The 25,747-nt window shown below is 40.8% G+C and overlaps 1 protein-coding gene and 1 non-coding gene across 3 annotated transcripts in view; one reads left to right on the top strand and one right to left on the bottom strand.

Moving 5' to 3' along the window:
- VRK1 (VRK serine/threonine kinase 1) overlaps nt 1-19,815 on the bottom strand; it is a 52,527-nt gene extending 32,712 nt beyond the window's left edge. The window contains exons 1-5 of one of the 2 annotated variants that reach the window (XM_020797953.3): nt 19,618-19,815; nt 13,144-13,305; nt 8,411-8,466; nt 2,554-2,623; nt 1,716-1,803 (exon numbers count right to left, since the gene is read on the bottom strand). In XM_020797953.3, coding sequence (XP_020653612.3) covers nt 1,716-1,803; nt 2,554-2,623; nt 8,411-8,466; nt 13,144-13,300 — 371 coding nt within the window. In that variant the 5' untranslated portion in view covers nt 13,301-13,305; nt 19,618-19,815. The remainder of the gene's footprint in view (nt 1-1,715; nt 1,804-2,553; nt 2,624-8,410; nt 8,467-13,143; nt 13,306-19,617) is intronic. The other variant, XM_020797956.3, reaches the window with a different exon arrangement.
- On the top strand, nt 14,046-14,209 carry LOC140703652 (U1 spliceosomal RNA). Its single transcript, XR_012082954.1, has one exon. It is a non-coding gene; the product is annotated as a U1 spliceosomal RNA (small nuclear RNA).
- Nucleotides 19,816-25,747: the final 5,932 nt, after the last annotated feature.

The raw sequence follows: 25,747 nt of genomic DNA, 5'->3' as shown, positions 1-25,747 counted from the left end.
AGTTCCCTTCCAGCTCTGAAGTTCTATGATTCTATGATAGCAGAATAACACACAAAGAACCATAGAACAATTAAAACACAAAACTAGTTCAACTAAAATAAAAGGCCTTTTAGAATATGAAAGCTGTCACTATGTTTTTTAAAGATTAACAGGGAGGGGGTTAAATGGGCATCCTAAAAGACACTGGGCATTCCCCCCCGACATCTCAGACAACCGTAGTCCACACTAAGATATGGAGGCAGGTATAGTAATCTGGGAGCAAGTGATTCTTAAATAGTTACAAAATGAAAACACCATTCTTGAAGGCATGTTAAAATGGCCATTATTCAGCAAGCCCCCTTCCTTGTCACAAGGGGTTCATGGGCTTTTTCCAATTTGCTTGGAACACAAGCAGACTTTTCACTTTCTACCTCTGGCTTATATGGAAGCTGCTTCTCCAAACTCATCAAGTTTACAAAGCATTTTGTGATGCTTTCATTGAGGGCGGATTTGATTTAAAACCCGCTGATTTAAATCATGATTTAAATTTAAAAATAGTGTTTTTAATTTTTTTTTAATTGGTGGGTTTTTTTTTCAATTTAAATTGTGATTTAAATCAATTCAAATTGATTTTTAACCACCCTGCTTTCGTTGTCTTGAAAATTAATAAAGAAGCAAAGAAAAAACTCAAAGAAAAAGGCCACCACAGATTTGGGTGAGAATCAAACGTTAAATGATCATTGTAAATAATCATAACTGAAATAAAAAAGAGAGCCAGAATCCTACTAAGAAAAACTGCTCACGCAAAGACAGTCAGTCATGCAGCAGCTTTTCCCTTCTGGTTTGCTTCCATGGTATCACTGGGTGTTCTATCACCATCTCTATCAGAAGAAGACAGGAAGTGTGCGGACATAAAACAAGACAGGTAGGCTTGCTTGTGCTTTTTCCCCACCTACACCTACAATCTGTGAATCTAACAGGATTTCGGCCAAGGAGCTGCAGCCAGAATTCAGAAGAAAAGGCAAGGAAGCATGGAGCATCTGTGAAAGTAGAAGCCTAATATAGAAATATTTCTAAACTGAAGTTGCAGAGCACAATGCGTATTGGCTAAAACTCTTCCCCAACTTACAAATAATAAATGTAATGATTTCCTGAAAGGTTTTCATGTAATATGTGTTGAAATAAAACCAATAAAGTCTCAATACCTTGAGTGCTAAGACATTTATTTAAGCACTAGATGGAACAACACAAAAATGCATAGGGTTCACCTAACAATGACCTTCATGTATCACCAAGTATCTACCAACATTTAGCTAAAGGGGAGGGATTAGGGGGGGATTTCTATGACATGTCATATTTTTTTCTGCAGCCTATGTTTGAACTTCTAAGTGGGTTTATGGACATGTTTATGAGTAATCTGGTGAGAAAGGCCAGATTACTCACAAACATGTTTAAACTTCCTTGTATGTTCAAGTATAGATTGAAGAGAAAGTATAAAATGTCATACATATGCTCTCCCTAGTCTTATCATTATAATTTTGGATACTACTGTTTTCAGGTGACAATACTGAATCCCTGTTATCATAATGGAAAATTCTTAAATGTGTGTGAGAGAAAAAACATGGTATCATGTTTGTCAAGGTTACTCTTAAGAAATCAGTGGAGGGGTTGCACAACTGCTGTTGCTAGAAGATGAGAGATATGTTGTACACTCTTTAAAATGATATGGTTTGTACCTTCTGCCATTCTTTTGATGCAAACCGGAACCCCAGTACTTTGGTACACCTAAGTATTTCAGTTTGTGCGAAGATATCCATTTTTTAACTGAAAACATAAATAAGTTTCCAAATATGCATTGTTACACCATTTTGCAAAGCAATTATTGTCATATTTAAACATGAATGTGACGATCAAATGGAATTAATATCTTTGACTAATAATTAAATATTTACTACGAAGAAGATCCAATCAAGCCACTGTTAATAATGTTTAAACTCAGTTTAATTAGACATAGGCAAGTCTCTCCCACTGAAATTAGTGGGACTTTTAAAAAGCTCACTTTCACTGGATTGTGCCCTTTTTATTATGTATGCATTTTGTGCATATTTCCCTCCCAGATTCTTGCAATTCTAATATAACAAAAGCAAGCAGCAGCCAAGACATCTTGTCTCTTTGTAAATCCAAACATGTTATTAAAATACAATTGCTTATACTTTCTTTCCCTTTCCAAGAAGGCATCTTATTTTTCTCCTTGGAAATTAGTGCCTGGGGCCTCAGTGGGCTGTGACCTTCTAGCTTAAAAGAGGACAAGAGCAAATGTTCCAGTTCAGTAGGCCCTGTTTATAAACAATTAACTTAAATAAATATCCAACACTGTACCATTATAAAGGAACATCCCATTATAATTAAGAACGTCCTTAAAGTAACCATTTAGAGTGTTCTATTCAATTCTGATTGCCCATGCAGTATGAAACAATAGATCACCACGCCTCTCCCCTAGTTTTATATGCTGATCATCAAAAAGGTTTAAACAAGTTCTTTTGTTGATTCAAAACTCAAGAGTACATTACTTACTCAGGTCTGGTTTAGCAGCTCGCATGTAGAAACTTAATTCAGTAAAGAGTGGTCCATTGTCACTGGGCTCCTTCAAAAATAATTTAAAAATAATTAAACCTTTTCAGACCTGATTTCTGTCTTACTCTTCCTGGTAAATACAGTATTCTGATGTTAGACAGAAATGGGGGTATTCATATATGAATATCCCTGTGCAGCTGGACTTAACAAGTGGCGAGAGTCTCCCTGCCTGGCTGCCAAGTGGTCAACTGAGCAGGAAGAGATTCGCACTCCGGGCATGATTGGAAAGATGAGTGGGACTACCACTGCAGCAGGACATGTGAGTGAATGGTTCGGATCCTTGTTAAGTCCAGCTGCACGGGGATATTCCTATACAGATACAAATATTCCCATCTCTAATGTTACTGTAGATAAAGCTTTCTTAACAGCTTCCATATTTCAGGTTTTTCCCCCATTAATCACAAGTAATATCAGTTCCATTTACTTTAACAGGTCTACTATAGCTAGGAATACTGTTGGATTTGGCCCATGGAATCCATAATGAAGGAACCTGTGCCTTTCAAAAAGTCTTATGCTAAAAACAACAACAGAGAGGGCAGAGCTAGAACTTGTTCCCACTGCCTCTTCCTCACACATTTGTTTTAACTCCATTTAGAATGCTTGAATGGAGATGTATTATTCCACATTTCATTATGTGTAACATTTGTTGTCATACTACATTATAAACGTGCATGTGTTGCTTGAAAATCTCCAAAATTTACTGAGGAGCTTCTGCCTCTGACATGTATAAATCTACAAGGATCTTTGGGAGTCTAGGAAAATGCAATACACAAAGTTGGACTATTCCTCCATCTAGCCCAGTAATATCCACTATGACTGGCAGCAGCTCTCCATGATCTCTGACAGATATCCTTCTCTATCATCTGCTACCTGGTCCTCTTACCTGGACATGGAAGAGATCTTATGGGACCTTATGCATTAAAAATGTGGATGCTGCTATTGAGAGCATGCATTAACTACAACATGCATTTTAAATCTGGTCAGTTTCTAGTAAAGCTAAGGCTTAAACGCTAAAAAGAAAAAAAATGGCTGAAGTCCTGTTGTGCACTTAGGCAAATGACATAACTTTTAGTGGTAAATTGCTGTAAGTTAAGAAATCTACACAGACCTTATCTGTTGCACACTAAGCCACGTGACCCAGTATGCAATGGATAACGGACAAAATCCTCTTGTTTAGTATAGTAAATCACACCAGAGTAGGCCCACTGAATCAATGGGGATGTGGTGAGTCACCTCCTCCGTAAGTTCCACTGATTCAAATGGGCCTTTCCTAATATTGACTTACTATGCTAAGCAACAGGATTTTGGCCAACGTATATGGAGATTTATTCATTGTTGCTTAGTTGTTAAGTCATGTCTGACTCTTCGTGACCCAATGGACCAGAGCATGCCAGGCCCTCCTGTCTTCCACTGCCTCCTGGGGTTGGGTCAAATTCATGTTCGTAGATTGCCTTCACTCTTTCCCAACATCAGGGGTTTTTCCAGGGAGATTTCTCTTCTCATGAGATGGCCAAAGCACTGGAGCCTCAGCTTCAGGATCTGTCCTTCCAGTGAGCATTCAAGGTTGATTTCCCTCACAATGGATAGGTTTTATCTCCTTGCAGTCCAGGGGACTCTCAAGAGTCTCCTCCAGCACCACAATTCAAAAGCATCAGTTCTTCAGCGGTCAGCCTTCTAGGGTAACCCTGGTATTTATGGACTTCAACTTCCAGTACCCCAGCTAGTACAGCAAGTGGTGAAGACTTCTGGGAGTTGCTGTCCAAGAGCAACTGACTTACACAAGGATGGAAACCACTATTCTAATGGATACTTTTTGGATGAAACCTACAGTGATTAGGCAGGTCAGCTGAAGGTTTTCGACTAATACCTTAAGGAATCAGGAAGATGAAGCTGTTTTCAAGATGTATGTATTTGTACCTGAATAGAAATACTTTTTTTCTCTGTGTGTCATACAATTTCAGGCATATATTGATATATATAAAGACTCATTCATAGAATCTCCTCCAGCACCACAATTCAAAAGCATCAATTCTTCGGCGGTCAGCCGTCCTTATGGTCCAGCTCTCATGTCCATACCTCACTACTGGAAAAAACATAGTTTTGACTATGCGGACCGTTGTTGGCAAGGTGATATCTCTGCTTTTTAAGATGCTGTCTAGGTTTGTCCTCACTTTCCTCCCAAGAAGCAGGCATCTTTTGATTTCGTGGCTACTCTCACCATCTGATGGGATCATGAAGCCCAAGAAAGTAAAATCTGTCACTGCCTCCATACCTTCCCCTTCTATTTCCCAGGTGGTGATGGGCCCAGTGGCCGTGATCTTAGTTTTTTTAATGTTGAGCTTCAGACCATTTTTTGCACTCTCCACTTTCACCCTCATTAAGAGGTTCTTTAATTCCTCCTTACTTTCTACCATCAGAGTGGTATCATCTGCATATCTGAGGTTGTTGATATTTCTTCCTGCAGTCTTAGTTATGACTTGAGATTCCTCCAGTCCTGCCTTTCGCATGATGTATTATGCATATAAATTAAATAATGAGGGAGACAATATACAGCCTTGTCATACTATTTTCCCAACTTTGAACCAATCAGTTGTTCAAACTGTTGCTTCCTGTCCCACATATAGATTCCTCAGGAAATAGATAAGGTGGTCAAGGACTCCAATTTCTTTAAGAACTTGCCGTAATCTGCTGTGGTCCACACAATCAAAGGCTTATGCGTAGTCAACGAAGCAGAAGCAGATGTCTTTCTTGAACTCTCTAGCTTTCTCCATAATCCAGCGCAAGTTAGCAATTTGGTCTCTAGTTCCTCTGCCCCTTCAAAATCCAGCTTGTACTTCTGGGAGTTCTCGGTCCACCTACTGCTGAAGCCTACCTTGGAGGATTTTGATCATAACCTTGTTAGTGTGAGAGATGAGTGTAATTGTACGGTAGTCGGAGCATTCTTTGGCACTGCCGTTCTTTGGGATTGGAATGAAGACTGATCTTTTCCAATCTTCTGACCACTGCTGAGTTCTCCAAACTAGTTGGCATATTAAGTGTAGCACCTTAACAGCATCATCTTTTAAGATTTTAAATAGTTCAACTGGAATGCCATCACCTCTACTGGCCTTGTTGTTAGACAAGCTTTCTGAGGCCCACTTGACTTCACTCTCCAGGATGTCTGGCTCAAGGTCAGCAATGGCACTATCTGGGTTGTCCGGGACATCCAGATCTTTCTGGAATAATTCCTCTGTGTATTCTTGCCACCTCTTCTTGAGGTCTTCTGCTTCTGTGAGGTCCCTACCATGTTTGCCCTTTATCATGTTTATCTTTACACAAAATGTTCCTTTAATATCTCCAATTTTCTTGAACAGATCTCTGGTTTTTCCCTTTCTATTATTTCCCTCTATTTCTTTGCACTCTTCATTTAAGGAGAGCCTCTTGCCTCTCCTTGCTATTCTCTGGAAGTCTACATTCAATTTTCTGTAACTTTCCCTATCTTCCTTGGATTTTGTTTCCCTTCTCTTCTCTGCTATTTGTAAGGCCTCGTTAAACAGGCACTTTGCTTTTTTGCCTTTCCTTTTCTTTGGGATGGTTTTTGTTGCTGCCTCCTGTACAATGATGCTAGCCTCCATTCAGAGTTCTTCGGGCACTCTGTCCTCCAAATCTAGCTCCTTAAATCTGCTCTTCACTTCCGCTGTGTATTCATAAGGGATTTGGTTTAGATTATACCTGACTAGCCCAGTGGTTCTTCCTACGTTCTTCAGTTTAAGCTTGAGTTGTGCTGTGACAAGCTGATGATCAGAGCCACAATCAGCTCCAGGTCTTGTTTTTGCTGACTGTATAGAGCTTTTCCATCTTTGGCTGCAGAGAACATAAGCAATCCGATTTCAGTATTGCCCTCCTAGTGATGTCCATGGGTAGAGTCGCCTCTTGTGCTGTTGGAAAAAAGTGTTTGTGATGACCCACTTGTTCTCTTGACAAAACGCTATTCGCCTTTGCCCTGCTTTGTTCTGAACTCCAAGGCCAAACTTTCCTGTTGTTCCTTTTATCTCTTGACTCTGTACTTTAGCATTCCAGTCCCCTATAAGATTTCTTAGCTTATGTCAATTCACTTCCAAATTTATGCCATTTGCATAACTGCACAAGCAGATTTCAGCCACTGTTTTCTACTAAAGCTCACATACGAGTTTGTTTGTGTGCGTAGGCAACCTACCATGAAGTTGAATACTTTTAATAATGCTGCCTTATGGGACTTTTGCAGCCTTTACTTCAGACTATGCCCTTTTGAAACAATTAGCAAGTTATAAAGGAGCCTGAATGCTACAATAGACTACCATATGCAAAGAACTCTGTCTGAGTTCAATGTTCTTGTCTTCAACTAGTAAAAGCTTTGTACATGCACTACAGTGTATTCTAATCTCTGTATCCAGAAGAGCTTGACTTAACATAGGCAACTCAATTCTCACTCAGGGTAAACTCAGATGTAAAATAACTACTTCAGTATATCTATATATGCTTTCATACATGCCCATCTTTAAGAGACATTTACGTTTTCAAACTGTCTACTCTCTGTAGTTAGAGGCATTCATTTATTAACACAATTTATCTCCATTAGGGTTATACACTAAAATAGACCACAAAGCACTGATGTTCTATATAAATAAAATGTTTATATCAGCATCCTCTTAAAACCGCACATATATCACTAACATGAACTATGCATTAATGCTTTTCAATACATTTAGTACTCAAAAACATGATGTATAGACTAGTTTTACAAACATAAACCTAATCAATTCATAGTGTCTTTAACTCTATAAATAAAAGAGAGCTAGAAGCAGGCAAATACATATGACATTAGGTTACTACTATCAAGCAATACTTGCAGCTATGGAAAATGGCACCTTATATTTTTGCACTGTTTTAATCAAGATGCTTCCCGCATAGAGTCAAAATATATCACATATCAATATATCATAGTTTAGAGACTGGCAAATAAACACCAAAGTTAAGCAGCTGTCAGTCAAATCCCGACTCTGAAGAAATTACACCTTCCCTACCAATCTCCACGGCCTACCAATAGCTTCCTTTCAAGGGGTTGTGGTGATGCAGAAGATTCAGAGGTGAAAGCCCTACTTATTCCCAGCTCCATCCCACCTGAATCTAGCTCTCCAGCCTATCAAGGAAAACGAAAGCAAGCAGAGTGGCTGGACCACAGAAGGCGGTTCAACAAAGACAGCAGTCTGATCTCTGACCACCTCATCCACTGTGTGACCTAAGCGATAGCCAGAAGTGGTTACAAATTATGGCATTTTAGCCACAGACCTCTGATAACATAAGGGAATATGGAAAAGCAGCAAGCTCATATTCCAATTCAATCTGTCCAAAGACAGCGTTAACAACTGTCCATTTCATAGGGAGCTGATAAACATCCCAGATATTTTAAAACAATCCATAGCAGATGCATGCTGTTCAGCCATTTGAGACTACAACCCAACAATTATATTAATTTAGAGGGGGGGAACAACTTCAGGAAGAAGGTGTTTGTTACTTCAGATAATAATGCTAATGACAGATCATTTAAAGAAGTTTTCCACTTTTGATAAAGTTAAGAGAATTAACATCTTAATCAATTCGCAACTCATGGGACAAAAGGTGCTTGTGGGTTTTCTTACTATAACTTCCACAAACAAACTGAAAGAGTCTTTCTAGTTTTCCCAAAATGTTGTAGTCTAAAATTATTAGGAAAAAATCTAGTTTTAATATTGCACTCTTCAACTACAGTCTATTTCAAAATAAAATGATTTAAACTTACCACTTTTATCACATAAGGTGCATCACTGGTGACTGCTTTTGAAGAATTAACATCAGCTATGTTAAAATATGAAAGGATTCTTATCAGTAGGATGAAATAACTATATTCTTAACATACATTCACTTTATATACGCATAGAAGCATTATATACATTATTAATTGTACTAAATAAACCAGAAACAAACTTTCAGACAAGTAAGCATGAAAGTTTGCATGGAAACCTTTCTTTCATGCACTACCTGCACAATATACATAATGATACATGTGTGACTGTTGCACCGAACATTTCAATTTTACATGTAAATGTAAAAAATTTGTAGGCCCCTGTTAAAATGTAATATGAAATGTCTTTCAAAGTACCACTTGCTACTTCCAGGAGACACGTAGTTTTGAGAGTACCTGATGATGTAAAATTAATCTGCATAATACTTGCACTGGGTGTGTCACGAGAGACCAAGAGCAATATCATCCACACTCTTGTATTCCTAATCGCCATGTATGGGTGTGAAAGCTGGAGGTTAAGAAAACTAACAGGAACAATATTGATTCATCTGAAATGTAGTGCTGAGGACAGCTTTGTGGATAACCTGGGCTGCCAGAAAGGTGAACAACTGGGTGTGTCCTAGATCAAATCAAGTCTGAACTGCCTCTGGGGGCAAAAATGTGGAAATTGAGGCTGTCCTACTTTGGGCACATCATGAGAAAAGACATCTGGAAAAGACAATAATGCTAGGAATGGTGGAAGGCAGTAGGAAGAGAGGAAGACCAAACACAAGATGAATTGACTCCCTAAAGGAAACCACGGGCTTGAGTTTACAAGAGATGAGCAGAAGTACTAAGGGCAGGAAATTTGGTGATTCATAGGGTCGATGTAGACGCAACCTGACAGCAGAGAACAAAAACAATATTTTCAAGATGAAAAAGACAATGTCTATTCCATGCCAACTACTGCACTGTTGGTCCATTTTGTTATTTTTTTAAAGGCTGTGTGGTCCCTTACATAGTATAAATGCCAGAGCTGATGACAGTGCCAGGATGAGAAATCCAGCCACTGCTGTCTGGGGTTAAGTCTGAAACCACACACTTAAGAAACAAACCTGGCACAAACCTTCAGAACACGGCCAAAGAGCCTGAAAAACCCACAACAACCAAACCTAGCACAATGATCTGCCATGATTTTTAAGGACTCTCACTTGATTTTGGTGCACAAAGGAAGATAGATTAACAGTAAAAACTAGCTTTTTGCTCAATTTCTTTTTTAGTGGTCTAATAAAGGAATCATCTGTCCTTGCATTTGTCAGTCCAAATACAGCAAGATCAATACAAGAAACTAAAGAAAAGCAGCACCAAACAGCCTAGGCCCTCCAAAAGCACAAAATCCTGAGGTTAGAAATTAGTACTCTGGATTTTGGAGAAGCAAGCTATCATCTGGAAGCGCTCTTACAACATGGAAAACCTGCTATTTGCTTTCTATTTTAAGATACCATACATCAGAAAACGAGCATTTTTTTTCAACTCAAGAATCAGATATGTTCCCTAAAGAAATCCAGTATCTAAAGTCTTTAATAGCACTTTAGAGACAGCAACTAATAGTCCTGGCCTTACAACAAGACAGCAGAAAGCAAACGTCCAGAAAAGATTCCTGCAACTATCCCACAATGTTCTCTCTATACAGCAAGCTGGATCAGATTTATCTAAATCTCTGGCCCATGTCCTGTTGCCTAGCTGTGTCTGTTTCACAGAAGCAATGCAATCAGCAGTTGCAGATTGGTAATGAAAAGTTCCTTTTCTGATTTCAGGGTGTACACAACTTCATTATCACCCTGAAACGGAAATGAGAACTCTTTCACTAGTGGCAATCTGCCACTGTCGGTGATGTCACTGCCATTCTGCCAGTGGAGAGCTACACAAGAGGATACTTTAAAAATCATGTTAATTTTGAAATGCATAGACTGGGCTTCCAAAGACATCACCTTGCCAACAAAGGTCCGCATAGTCAAAGCTATGGTTTTTCCAGTAGTGATGTATGGAATTGAGAGCTGGATCATAAGGAAGGCTGACTGCTGAAGAATTGATGCTTTTGAATTGTGGTGCTGGAGAAGACTCTTGAGAGTCCCCTATACTGCAAGGAGATCAAACCTATCCGTTTTGAAGGAAATCAACGCTGAGTCCTCACTCGAAGGACAGATCCTGAAGGTGAGGCTCCAATACTGTGGCCATTCCATGAGAAGAGAACACTCCCTGGAAAAAACCCCTATGTTGGGAAAGTACAAAGGCAAGAGGAGAAGGGGACGACAGAGGATGGTATGGTTGGACAGTGTCATCGAAGCTACCAACATGAATTTGACCCAACTCTGGGAGGCAGTAGAAGACAGGAGGGCCTGGCATGCTCTAGTCCATGGGGTCATGAAGATTCGGACACGAGTTAATGACTAAACAACAACAACACTTTTTTCCTGCTGCATCATGCTGTTGATTCCTGTTTGGCCTGTGATCCTGTATAAAACCCCTATCTTTTCATACCTACAATTGCCAAGCCTGCTGTTATCCATCCTATACATCTGTATCTATCTTTCCTACCTAAATGTAAGACCAAGGCACCTTCTAATTTTCTGCCCTGCTAGAGAGGGATCTTCCTCTCTCTTGCATGTGACTTCTCTGTGTGAGCAGGGTTCAATCGCGACTCGAACCAAAGGGGAAATGAAAGCTGCATGGAGGCAGGCAGAGTTGCACACGTGCAGCAGCACAACTTAGTGGGATTGTTGTGTAGGACCTTATTTTCCCTGTTGAAACTGTTCATTTGGCCCAGTTTCAGCATCTGTTAAAGTCACAATGCCTCCTGATTCTGCTTCTGAAGTATTAACTTCTCGTCCCCAGCATTGTCTGCAAATTTGGTAAGCATCCCCTCCATATCCTCCTCTGAGTTATTTGTATACACAGTATTGGGAGCAACATCTGGCCATGGAATAGGCTGTGTCATTTCTCTACAGGAGAGCAACGAAGTGTTGGTGAGCTCTCTTTCAGTATGACCTGTCAACCAGCTACTACTTAACAGTAGTATTGTCTATCCCGCATTACACCAGGTTGGCCACAAAAATACTGCAAAGGAACTCCCTGAAATAAAGGTGCATCAGATCCATATCATTCTCCTCCTCTACCTAGCTTGCAACTCTATCAAAGGAAGGGATAAGATTAGTCTAGCGTGACTTATTTCAATCAACATCCATCTATGTTCAAACATCTATGAATGAAAGAACCACAATAACTGCTTTTCTGCAGGGTCTACCTTTTCCAACACTCTACTCCAAGAGCAGCCACCTAGGTACTTTGTCTGATGAAGTGGACTTGTCTACAAAAGCTCACATTAAAAAATAAAGTTAGTCTTTAAGGTGCCACCACATTTTTGCCTTTTTATACTTTTTTAAAATTATTGTTTTCACCTATAGTTCCAAATAAAGCTGATCTAAACATTCCATAGGCAGAAAAATTGGTGAGTTGGCTGGATAATTTGGCCATTGGGAGAATACAAGCAGTAATTAGGTCCACAGATAACAGTTATATTTTTCCTTATGCAATGACATTTGGGACCATACTAATTCCCAGAAGCATTCTTTAAAAAGACTTTAACTACCGGACATTTAGCTGCTGAGTGAATCAGCCTTTCTGGAAATGCTAAAGAAACAGAAGCAAGAGATTAGCTGGCTGTCTTTTGTGTACAAAGTAATTATCCCTTTACCCACAAAACTACTGCAGTCTTCATAAGAAACCTGAAAGTGTAGCAGAAGTTCTTCATCCATTTTCACTGGATAATGAAAGTCCAGCAAAGGTGGGAGTATAAGCTCTAAGTAGCATGGAAGTAATATATGCAGTCAGGATTAACACTAGAAATTTAGCAGAGCCGAGAAAAGCAGAATGTTTCTAAACAGAACAGTGAAACAACGTATTTGAATTTTGGGTGCAGGATTAATATATTCAACTGAATTCAGGATAAAAGTTATGCCTATACGTTGTTCCCATGCCTTAAAGTGAAGATTTTTTTTTCTTGCTAAAAAAAGCTGTGAATCATGTTGCATATGCTGCAGTCTCATACGGTGCCTTTAAGAGGTTTTGGATGGGAAGAACCTTTCTGGATTGGGGTTGCTGTCAATCAAGTCAGCAACCCCAATCCAGAAAGGTTCTTCCCATCCAAAACCTCAGTCAGTAGCAGCCAACCGTTCCCCTCTCTACCTCACAGTTCTTTTCTCCATCTTTTTCCATTCAAGGTTCAATTAGTGTTCTGTCTGCATGAGTTACAGAGTCTGAAGACAGAGTGAAATGTTTTATCTGTAATGTAACCAGTCAGTTAGAAGTAAATTAAGCAGTTAAGCTCAGTAATGTAGCAAGTTAACATTTCTGCAAAATATTTATATATATATATATATATATATATATATAAAAAAACTGTGAGTAAAATGAAACCTTTTATTCTTATTCACACCAGAGTCTCTGAGTGAACGTACTGAAACAAATAAGTGCCAGTTGAGGTAAACTAACAAATAAAGGGTGGTCTGCTAAGGGAGACTGTAGTTCAATCTGCTTTCTAGGTTCTTCCCAGTACCATTTTTATCTGCTGTGTAATCAGAAGGGAAGTTTATTACTAACTGAAGCCATACAACAAGTTCCTCTCACAAAACAAAACAGACCCCCAACCTATACATGGCTGAGGATTTCACTGGTTTCTGAATCAATCTTACCAAGGTACAAGCAGCCAAAGCCACCTTTGCCTATAACTTGGCCAAGTTTCCATTCTTTCTTTAATAGGTCGGTGAAGACTTCTCCAGGAGGGAATTCTTCGGCAAGCTTCCGCTTTGGAGGACCCCTTTTTCTAGCTGTCTTCTTCACATTAGGCATATTTGCTAAACAAGACAAAACAAAATCACACATAGGAGGCCCATAGCATGCCATTTACTTCACAGTGTCCCCTGCTTTTAGTCATTCAATATGCATAATACCACTTCCCATTCTTTAACATAACCTCCCCATATAGAAATCACAGCAAAATAAATACAGTGGTGCCTCGCAAGACGATTGCCTCGCAGAACAATTAATCCGCAAAACGATAGGTTTTTGCGATTGCTGTGGCACTTTGCAAGATGATGTTTTCTATGGACGATTTTTACAAGACAATGTTTTGGTCTGTGCTTCACAAGATGGTTCCCCCCCCATGGAACACATTAATTATATAAGACCCACTTTTTATCCCAAATAAATGGGGGGGGGAGTATATGCTGCTGGCTGTCTAGGATCTGCCTCCTGGAAAGCCAGCAGGGATGGTGAAAACAGCTGAGGACCAAAGGGTAAAGAGATTCTGAAAACACCAGGGAAATGACAAATGCAATCCCCCATTACCACAAATTATGCAGTTGAGTTCCCCACATTTGGGGAACTCCCCCTTCTGTGCCCTGCCCCCCAAGGCATGGTGACCCCTGGCTGCACCTCCCGCTCAGAACAGGGCTGCACAGCCCCAGTCCTGCCAGAGGCCATGAGAGCTCCTCAGTGTTTTGGGGGGTGTCACAGGACCCCCATCAGGGGCTAGGTGTTCCTCCTACAATCCTCTAGTGCACAGAAGGGGGTAGGAGGTGCAAGGGCCACTCCAACTCATACCTTGCAGGGGAAATACCATGGTCATGAAAGTGGTTTTCCCAGGGTGAGGCTCATCCATTGCACTTCAGGTGTGCTGATCCCTGTGATTTCCCCAAATGTGGGGAACTCAACTGCATAATTTGTGGTAGTGGGGCATTGCATTTGTGCTTTCCCTGGTCTTTCTAGAATCCTTTTCATCTCTTTTCCCCTCATCAGGACCTATTGCAAAGGCAGCAAGTCCTGGTGATGCCTTGTATTGCATTCTCTCTCTTTTTCCCTCCAGTGGCAAAGGATCAAGGCAAAAGGGGTCACCATGATCAGGAGCCAGGGGGCTGCTTTGACTTCTTTCATCTTCTTTCTTTGCTGCTGGAGAGAGAAAGAGGGGGAAGGCTGTCTGAGACCCACTGCATTTCCAAAGGCAGGGCAGGTGAGGGGGTTGCTTTCCCCCAATATGGTAGATTTCAATGCATTCCTATGGGGAACTGCACGTTGACAATATTTTCTATGGATGATTTTTGCAAGACAGTGATTTTCCCCCCATTGGAACGCATTAAATAGATTTCAATGCATTCCTAAGGGGAACTGCGTTTCGCAAGATGATGTTTTCACAAGATAGCGATTTCGGTGGAATGAATTAAAATTGTCTTGCAAGGCACCACTGTATCACATTCCAGTTCCACAACTTTGCTAGTATGCATGCCATCCTGCTGACTTTTTTCTTCTAGGACAAGACCACTGCCCCAAAAATGAATCTCAGATGGAGCCATTTTTTGCTTTACAGATGAAATGCAACAAAAATGCTTCAGATTATAAAGAACAATTTTCTGAGAGAAGAGCTGCATTTTCTGAAAGAATTGCAAGGGTGCCAATATTTTTGGCCATGACTATATGTGGAATGGCAGAAAATGCTGGTGTCTTTGACTTTTCTTTTCAACTCTTACTAGGGAAGACTGAACACAATATATCCTCTCTTTACAATGGCCTCCCTTTATTCTTGTTAATTTCGAAAGGGTCTTGCACAGTCTGCTTTCTGCTTTGCTTTTTTTGCATTTCTGATGGGTCTTGCATGGTATGTTTGCTTTTCCTCCCTCCTTCCTTCGGCCGGAACAGATTAATCGCATTTCTGATGGGTCTTGCAGTGGGTTTTTTGTGATTTTTTTCCTTTTGCCAGAACGGATTATTTGCATTTCAATGCATTTCCTATGGGAAATGGTGCTTCAACTTACGACCATTTCGAATTACGACTGGAGTTCCGGAACCAACTAAGTTCGTAAGTCGAGACACCGTTGTAGATTAAGCTTTTGATGACCAACCCACTTTAAAGAAGACAATACATTATTGTGATTTACAAACATGTTCAATGTATTTATGTATTTATAAGGCCTTTTAGGATGTATGCCTTCTACCAATATATCAGCTACAAAACAACACCTTAGTGCCATATACTGTACTCCTGTTCCATGCTTTTGGTTAGGATGCTGTTGCACCTGCTAGCAAGATACCAACATTATCACTAAGGTCCTTGCGCCAAGCAGAGCATCTGAAAGGGCAGAATACATTTCACAGTACAGTGGTGCCTCGCAAGACGAATGCCTCGCAGGATGAAAAACCTGCAAGATGATTCTATGGTGCCTCACAAGACAGTTTCTTCTATGGCCATGCTTCGCAAGACAGTTCCCCCCCCCAGACCGATGCCTCGCAAGACGAATAATTTTTTTTCACAAGGCAGCAATTCTCGCGGAACAAATTACATTTGTCTTGCGGGGCACCATTGTACTGATTCACTTCTACACAACCTGTCTGAATGCCTAGGTTTTTCACAGCCCTACCCATGAGCACGTCTAAATTTGGGCTGAAATAGCGTTCTGTAAGTTATGCCATGCAAGGCTGATAATGCCCTCAACTGTGGAAGCCTTTCGGAAATAAAACATTTCCAATTATTTCCCTCTTTGGAGGTCCTGACACTGCCGTGAAATCCCTTTCAAATCCATTTCATTGTTGGAAAGCCTTCGGGATAACAGTGGTGATAATTTTCAGTAATTAAAGACTTCCCTAGTCCTGTGGCTCCCAAAATGAAAGGGATTTCATAGGAGCATCTGCCTATGGGTGAGAAATCTGAATTTTTCTTATTTCCAAAAAAATCACAGCAGTTAATAACATAATTAGTCTTATGTGGCATAACTCGGAGAACAGGATTTCAGCCTTCAAATGGTGTCCACCCAAAATGCTTTAACTGAATTCGTCCCCGATTACATTTTATGACCCAGCAAGACCATTATGTTCCATTTTCACCTTTCCATTTAGTTCTCCTTGAGAAAAGAAACAATGAAAATCTCAATGGATAGAATCCTACTGGTGGTCACATAAGGTATGTGTAACACACTATGGTTAGTTGTGGCTAATTATGGCTAACTGATGAGGTGCCAGGACACATTTCCATTAGGCAATCAGGAATGTGACTGGGATATACTATCGTACCTTGTCAATTACAGTGGTGCCTCGCTTAACGATTTTAACTGGTGCCAAAAAAATTCATCGCTATGGGAAAACATTGCTAAGCGAAACGCGTTTTCCCATAGAGATGCATTGAAAACCGGATAATCCGTTCCAATGGGAACGGATTGCCGTCCTTAAGTGAAAATCGTCATAGGAAACATCGCTAAGCAAAACGCGGTTCCCCCATTGGAATGCATTGAAACGTTTTCAATGCATTTCAATGGGGGAGGAAAAAAATCACCAAAAGTTCAAAAAGAGTCAGAACGAAGCCAAATTTGGTTAACAAAGGGTTTATTAAGTGCACTAACAATTTCAAGCACTCTAATCCCTTTTTAAACAATTTAACACCTTTTAAAAATAGCAAAAAAGGAGCTGTCAAAAACATTGCTAAGCGAAACAGGGGGACCTAAACTGTCATCGTTAAGCGAAGCAAGGTCCCGAACATTGCTATGCGAAATTCCCCCATTGGAAACATCGCTAAATGGAGCGCAAGATCGCTCCTAAAACCTCATCGCTAAGCGAATGCATCATTAAACGAGGCAATCGCTAAGCGAGGCACCACTGTACTTGTAATTAGTTTGCTGCATTTGGCTTCAAAAATTAACTACTCCTCCATAACTCAGACAACTTTTGGGGGCAAAATGATATTTCTATCTGTTTAACCCTATCACCTAAGGATATTTCCTGCCTGCTATAACGGTGTACTACCCAAAATTTCCTCCTTGAACACACATTCCAGAATCAAATGTTCTACCAAAAGCAAGTCATACTAAAGGGGGACTATGCTACCGTGTTTCCCCGAAAATAAGACGGGGTCTTATATTAATTTTTGTTCCAAAATACGCATTAGGGCTTATTTTCAGGGCATGTTTTATTTTACAGTCATGTCATCTTCTTCTGGTTGCTGCACAATGGTGGAGGGTGGGGTTTCACTTGACTGGGGTTTATTTTTGGGGTAGGGCTTATATTACAAGCATCCTGAAAAATCATACTAGGGCTCATTTTCAGGGTAGGTCTTATGTTCAGGGAAATGATATAATTTTTATAATTTAACTACCACTATACACTGTCCATTTGAGTAAAAGGCAGAAGTACAAACATCAAGCTTTTAGAAAGTAACAGGACTGAGGAGCAGAACTGTGATCAGTCAATAGTGTCAGTAACAAAAATCTTGCTAATAATTTTAAGATGAAGTCTCTATTACTGCGGGAAAAATAACATGGAAGCCAGTCATGAGCCATATGTATATGGTGGCTAGAACCATCATAATCCTTTTAACAACATGTATTCTCCATAAGCAAGAATATTTCATTCTTATCTTAAGAAACAGATCCACACAGTAACTACCAGACGTGCCTTTGGAAACCTGACAAAGATGAATGTGAAAAAGACACATGCAAGGGAATTAGACATGGCAGTGCATAATTAGCAACTATAGCCCTTCATGATGACATTCTTCACACACAAAGAACATACACATGAAGGACAATAAATCTGTGCTTTTGGCACTGCCCTCAACATTTTCCAGTATTACACTAAAGAAGACTCAATCTGAATGCCTGAGAATTGCAAATCTTACTATTTTATTAAAATATCTGTCTTTTTGTAAAACATTCAGAGCAGCTTATAATGACACAGTTAAACGCCATGTAATTAATAAAGAGTAGAAAAGCAGGCATTAATAATAACAGTAGACAACTGTGAATCATTCCACAATCTTTTTTGAAAAGTCTTGTTTTATCAGCATGCCAGAAGGCCAGCAATGGGATCTACAAGCAGATTTCTTTGAGGGAGTTCCACAACTTAGATGCTATTAAAATCAAAAGCTACTACTAGTAAAATCAATGGCCACATTCTAGGCATCAGGAAGAGCTGGGCAGTTGAACTTTAATTGTTCAAAGAGAAAGTCCCAGAAGATTCACATTAAAAGTGACAGTTCTTACCAATGCAACCTTTAAAACCTCAAAAGCATCTTGGCCACCCCAAAGCAGGATGACTAACACTGTAGCCATGGGTTTGGAATGACTCTCACCAGACAACATTTGGGCTACTGTATTCTGAGTACTTTCCAAAAATGGTCACTGTACCTCACAATAATCTAGCTGGACAGAATCAGAATACGAATGAGTGTCACTGCATTTGCAATTACTCTGACTTTTCCTAAGCAGCCGTTTCCTCCTGCATGTGTCCATTTTCAGCAAGAAAACCTAAAATGTACATACTTTTAATTTATTTTCAATATAGGTGTTCTGGTGAGAGAGAACACAGAATGACTCAGCAGCTGATGTCCTTCCTCATTGGGTGGTGTTGTAATCCACTACAAACTATTACTTATTTTGGCAAGCTTGCTCCCTTTTAACAGGTAGGCTAGCACTGTAAAATTTCAAATGGAGATTTTATTAGGATGGCATATGTGATTTTTTCTCCCCCAAGATGACTCACTAGTCAGAGGAAAATGCCACTTCCTCAGCACCTCAAAAAAAAACCTCATTTCAAATAGTTGTTTGAGAAGCCAATGCAAGTTGTTTTTGGAGACTTCCCATTCATAACTTCCCTCATCCCAAAACTCTCCAGATCCTACACCTCAAAGGATAACTAGCCATTTGTCACCCTGCCTGAGGCTGACAGCAGTTACAGTTCACAGGATCTGAAAGGCAGGGAGCAGACGATAAGAGAGGACTATGACTGAACAAGGCAATGCAAAGGTCCTCCTCCAGATGTTTTGAAATACACATCCCCCATCCTTTTGAACTGTTTTCCATGCTGGCTGGGGCTGATATGCTTTGTAGTCCCAAACACCAAGCGAGAACACCAAGTAGAGTCTAATAAGTATTTCAGTTATTTCACTTCTTTAAGAAACGACAATAACGACGAAGTCTGGAACCAAAGAAACGGTAATTAAGGCTTTCCCACCTGAGGGGGCGGTTAAAAAAAGAGAGAGAAAGAGGGACGAAATCAGGGAGGAGGGGGGGGACGGCGAGAGTTGCCTCCAACACAGGACGGGTGGAAAGGGCGGCAATGTGGAGCTGAGGGGGGGGGCAGAGAGAAACCAAAGCAAGGACGAGCGGGAACCGCTTCCGGGTTCATACCTCGAGGAGTCGCCTGCCGAAGAAACCGGGCCGAGGGCAAGAGAAACCCGAAGCGGGAAAGGGCGGCTTCCGCTTGAAACCCGTCCCAAAAGGCTGCCGTTACTCGCGCGGTAAAAGTTGCCTTTGACAGGATCGAAAAACCGCTCTCGCCGCGCCGGAAACGGCAAGGCGGAAGTTCGGAGTTGCCGCGCAAAGAGGACTTCCGGTTCCCTACGTACAAAAGCCGTCAGGAGGCGGGCGGGACGGAAGCCCGTTGTGCGAGCGCGGCTGTGGGGTTTGGGAGGGAAACGAGGGAGGCGGGGTTTTGGTGCTTGGCCAATGAATAGTTAGCAAGCCAAAGAGGGTATTCGCTTGGTTGGGCTGTTTTACACACTTTCCCTAAGCACCACTTGGTTTTGTTTTGGATTTTTTTTTTTTTACAATTTAGTTCGTTTATTTATATAAAATAATTAAAGCCTATTGTTGGAAACAAGATCCGGAGCTGATTGTGGCTCTCCTCATCAGCGTCTTACAGCAAATTCAAGCTTAAACTGAAGAAAGTAGGAAAAACTACTGGGCTAGCCAAGTATAATCTAAAAAACTAAAATTATGGTCACTGGCCCCCATCACCTCCTGGCAAATAGAAGGGGAAGATATGGAGGCAGTTACAGATTTTACCTTCTTGGCCTGCATGATCTGCAGATGGTGACAGCAGCCACAAAATTAAAAGACGCCTGCTTCTTGGGAGGAAAGCAATGACAAGCCTAGATAGCATCTTGAAAAGCAGAGATATCACCTTGCCGACAAAGGTCCGCAAAGTCAAAGCCATGATTTTTCAAGTAGCGATGTATGGAAGTGACAGCTGGACCATAAAGAAGGCTGACCACCAAAGAATTAATGCTTTTGAATTGTGAAGCTGGAGGAGACTCTTGAGAGTCCTGTGGACTGCAAGTAGAACAAACCTATCAATTCTGAAAGAAATCAACCCTGACTGCTCACTGGAAGGACAGATCCTAAAGCTGAGGCTCCATTACTTTGGCCATCTCATGAGAAGACTCCCTGGAAAAGACCCCTATGTTGGGAAAGTACGAAGGCAAGAGGAGAAGGGGATGAGATGGATGGACAGTGTCATTGAAGCAACCAACATGAATTTGACCCAACTCCAGAAGGCAATGGAAGACAGGAGGGCCTGGCGAGCTCTGGTCCATGGGGTCACGAAGAGTCGGATAAGACTTAACAACTAAACAACAACAACAACAACAATAATTAGAAAAGCTGTCAGAGCAAATTATAAGATAGCTAACAGGCCTTCTAGTATTTAGAATCTGAAATTTAAAACACATTCTAAGAAATAAAGGATGAAGAGGGAGGTCTGGGAGTAACCACAGCATTTAGATTGAAAAGATCTTTCTAAAGCAGAAACAAACAAAAAAGGTTCTGTCACCATAAAAACTTGATAGATTTAATTCAGCATGGTGTTTGGTATATAATCTGATTCTCAGCATGTGGAATCATGTGTCTGAAGAAAAATCACACTGAAAACAGAGTTTAAGATATTACTGTACAGTACATTTGTTTTTATTTCTAGTATCTGTTATGCTGGAACAAAGTAACACATCTGCCTCTGGAAAGATAGAATGAAAGATGTGGGAGAGGATCTAGGCTGTAAAATCCTTGGATGTTGGATTGAATGCAAGACAACATCTTTGGCTTCCCATGTCCAGAATGAGAATAAACACGATGGTGGAGACAAACAGCAAGAGAAAGCTTATAGCGGCCTCACACTTGATATATTTGGATGGCACCAACTTGAGTAGAAGACTATTACTTCTGCTGGATAGCCCAGTGATTTAGGTGTGTAGCCAGATGTTAAGAGTACAATTCCCTGACAGACTGGACAAGATCCAGATGGTCCCTTCCCACTCTGCAGCTCTGAGAATATTCTTAGAATAACTATTATTATTATTTCTCTATGGCTAGAATTAGTATTTAATCAGTGTTTAGAACCAAATCTGAGTTAATAATTCACATCTAACAATTCAACCACCTTAAATTTTTTATATAAATAAAAGCGGGGTCTAATTTTCTAATTAAAAAAAACAAATTCAGTTAACTGGCCTTCTTTACATTCTACGGAGAACTCCCATTGTTTTCATTGGAAAGTTTCATCTATTTAAGCATGTGCATTGTCTTTGAAAAAAACATGGGAAGAAATACTGAATTAGAAATACTGAGTATTTCTCCTCTAAATACTCCCAACACTGGGGCTCAGCTGAGGTCACTATGTGTATATGTTCTCTTGCATTTTCTCTGGCATTCTGCACATTGTAGGGTGAAGAGAAATACTTGCATCAATGTTTTGATAGGTTTTTAAAATTCTGGAATATTCTTTTTCTTTGTTCCCACATTCAGCCGAGGGCTTCACTGGGCAACTGAATTGGAGTAGGCTGGATCAGGCTAAATAGGGTCACTTAAGGTTACATAGAGGTGGGCTGTACAGATTGGTGTGATGTTTGCATCCACATGGCATATATCTCAAAATATGTGATGCTTGCGTCCACATGACCCTATTAGGCCTGGCTCCCTTTAAAGAAAAAGAAAAAATCTTCCTTCTGAGAGGAACTTTTCATTTACAAAAAAAATCTAAAGCCAGGATGGGCAGCTGAGGGGCCTAATGCTGAGGGAGCCCAGAGAGAAAGAACAAGATATTGGGATTTCTCAGCAGTGACCCCTCGCCTCTGGAACAGCCTACCCTCTGGCTCTTTTGCTGAGTGTTTTTAAGAGCAAACTCAAGACCTGGCTCTTTAGGCAGGCCTTCCATCCTGTCATTACCTAATTTATTTCTTGCTGTCTTGAATCGTATTAATGCTGTTGTTTTATTTTATACTGTTATTATTTGGATTGCTGTTAGCTGCCCAGAGTAGACTTCAGTTACTGCACATTAGTGCTGCCCTAATTGGCTCTTTTTAAAAAAAAAAATCCTTCTTTCCTCTCCCCGTCATGGAGGAGCAGAGGAAGCGTTAATTTCCCAATCTCTGTCTGATTAAGCCACTGAATGATATTGGGAAATTGGAAATGGAAAGAAAATTGGTTTGATCCCAGTTATTACATATACTGAAACAGAACCAAAATAAAACAATCTTAGTTACCCATAAAAAAAGACCAGCCTCTGATAGGGAGCCAAAAAGGTTTGGGTAGGAATTCTCTGGAGATGGGCTGGTTGGTGCTGGCACCTATGCTGTTTGGTTACTGGGAAAAAGAGCAAGCTACGCTGAAATATTGTATTAGGATTGAGTATGTGTTTGGGATTGTGGAAGGAAGATTTTTGCATGGGGATTTAGTGGCCAAATTAGTACTGTGTAGCCCTCTCAAACCAGTCATTTGTTTCCCTCCCTAACTGTTGAGTTTTTAACTGTGAGAATTTTATGAAAAACAGTGATTGCATTAAATATTTTAAAATAAAAACCACCGGTTTTTCATAGTGGTGTAATTAAATGTTTTTTTCTTCTTTTTAATGAACAGTGATAATTATTCTGGTTTTATGCAAGCAGTTATTTGAGAAGTAATGTTAGGATTTCTCTGAAGAGCAGAGCACCTTTGTTGACAGAAAGCTGGAATATAAATATTAAATAAATAAATCCTTGAGTGGAGAGCTGGTGAGTGTAGTGGATATGGCATTGAATTTCACGATTCAGGAGATCTGGGTTCAAATTTCAATGTGGCTGTCGAAGTTCGCTGGGGTGACAATGGTAAATTGTCAATTCTCAAATATCTCACGTATTCCAAAACCCATATTAAAATTGCCTTAAACTGGAAATTATCTCAAGGTACACTACAATAAAATAATTCAGTGAAGTTTACAAAACCAACTGCAATGGCGTTTTAACAAACCTACATTTTGGCACAGCCTGACAAAAACTGAAACAAGCTACAGCAAGCTAGCACTCATCACTAACTGCAGGTTCTCTGCTATGGAGCAAAAACAAGCCACCTAGTTACTTTTTACATGAAGTGTGAACATGAGGGAAAAAATGACTCTAGAAAGATAAATAATGATGTAGTGGAAAAGCCAGAAATAAAGCTTTAAATTGAATTGCTCTTCTTATAAAATACCGTAATGGCCGCAATTGCTAGGACCAACCAAAAAGCTGCAAAAGAATTGGCGAGTTTTCTAGGACTTTTTTCAATCTACATGCAACGTTAATGAAAAATAGCAAGAAAGAAAACAGGGCAATCGTGTAATTTGAGATGTGTGGAAAAGACAGTTTTAGCATTAAAACAGATTTTTTTTCCTACAGCTGATGAAAGTGTATGGGCTTTTGGTATGTGTGGGAGAGGTGATGTTTTTCAGATTTATTCTGAAAAAAATACTAAGTGGGGACAGGAAGCCCAAATGGTGATCCATCTAGAACAACATGGTACCTGGTATATTGGTGGAAGGTTGATAGGTTGCAAAAGAAACAGGAAATTCTTGCCTCCCCCAAGATGAAGTAAGCCTAGTGACACTTAGTGACTAAAGGATATGATGACTTTATCCCTGTGGAAAATTATTGTGCCTTTCTGTGAAAGTGGTGGAGTGCCAAATGGAAGGTATTCCAAACCTTTAATATCACTTGTTTCCATGCACCCACTTATTTTCTGTATCGGCATATCTATCAGACCTGTGCTTTATGTTCATAAACCTGTCTGTCTGGTTTTCTTTTCCTGAAGGTTAGTTCCAAGCAGGTGTGAGCACTGCTGTCAGATTTGTACCTGTGAACTTCCACCTCAAAAGCTTCATTCTCAGAAGAGAAATCCCTGAGATGTCCACTGTGGTTAAACCAATCTGCTGTCATTGTGCAGACCTTTTTTTTACAGGATCACAATCCTTCAGCAGCTTCAAGAAGCTGTTGCTCCCCTCTGTGTGCTGCAAAATTGATTTGGCCATGAAATAAATGGCCTTCAGTCACAGAAAGCTGTGACTTTGGCCAACGCTGCCAATTAAGGAGTTGTGTGTTCCTGTACCACTGATGTGCTCAGGAAAATTTTATGTACTTCCTCCCATAGTGGCAAAGGTAAGAGTAGGGGCTTGCTAATCAGTGTACTGAGCAGAATGAAACAAACTATCAGAAATTGAATAACCAAGCAGGAAGCCAGGGAAAGCAGTGCCAGGTGTCGCACTACTAGGGATGTGCCATTTGTGGGGTTTTTTTTTTTAAAAAAAAAATCACAAATCTGAGAATTCTCTATTCTTGGAGTCCCACCAGACAACTAACTGTGGCTCACCTGGGAGAAAGGCCTAAACTGGAAGCTTTTGCAGCCTAGCTTTCTGTTGCAAAAAAGAAGCTCCCAGCAAGCTCTGGGGCAGTTTCCTTTTTCAACAAGAAGCTGAACCTATATTAGGCCATGAAGCCCTACAGTTTAGGCTTTTCTCCCAGGTGAGCCACATTTAAGTGTCTTTAGGTGTCAATTGGGACTCCCAGAATGGAGAATTTTGGGATTTGTAATCCAAAACCCCTCAAAATGAATGGTACATCCCTAGCAGATACAGAAATGAATGATTAAAGCCTGACTGGATAGAGGAATCTCTATCCTTTAGGAGACCATTCTAAAGCAGGAGTCTCAAACTCAATTTACCTGGGGGGGCACTGGAGGCAGAGTCTAGCTGAGGCTGGGCCACATCAGATTTTCCGACAAGCAGAGCAAGAGCCCAAGGAAGCCGCCCAGGAGTTTCCTTAGCCCGGCTGGGGCTCTGAGGAGAAGGAGGGGTGTGTGAGCCCTCAAACACACACACACGGCGGTCTGGCAACCTTCCTCTGAGCCCCCCCCCCTCAAAAAAGGCACACTCAGCAGCAGCACCAGCTACCCCCTCCACGACAGGAGAGCAAACTTTGTGAGGCAAGTCCAGGCAGCCTCCAGAGCCGAAGCGGCTGAAGCAGGACAAAGAGGAGGAGGAGGAGGAAGCACCACTGGGTGCCGAGGCGGCCGCTGGCCTGGCTGATGCTGGGGGTGCCGAGAGAGAAAGAGAGCCCGAGAGCTGCTTCCCTGGAAGAGGCGGCAGCAGTTGCTGTTGGTGGCTTGGAGGTGCTTTTCGAGGATGGGCCGGGAGTGAGCTCTACTCTCAGGCACCGCTCGGCAGTGGCTCAGGGGAAAGGGCCGGCAATGCACCTCA

The sequence above is a fragment of the Pogona vitticeps genome, chromosome 1, assembly GCF_051106095.1.
Source record: "Pogona vitticeps strain Pit_001003342236 chromosome 1, PviZW2.1, whole genome shotgun sequence".
In the NCBI taxonomy this organism is placed as follows: domain Eukaryota; kingdom Metazoa; phylum Chordata; class Lepidosauria; order Squamata; family Agamidae; genus Pogona; species Pogona vitticeps.
Note: the sequence above shows the minus strand (reverse complement) of the source record. Positions and strands in the feature narration are given on the sequence as shown.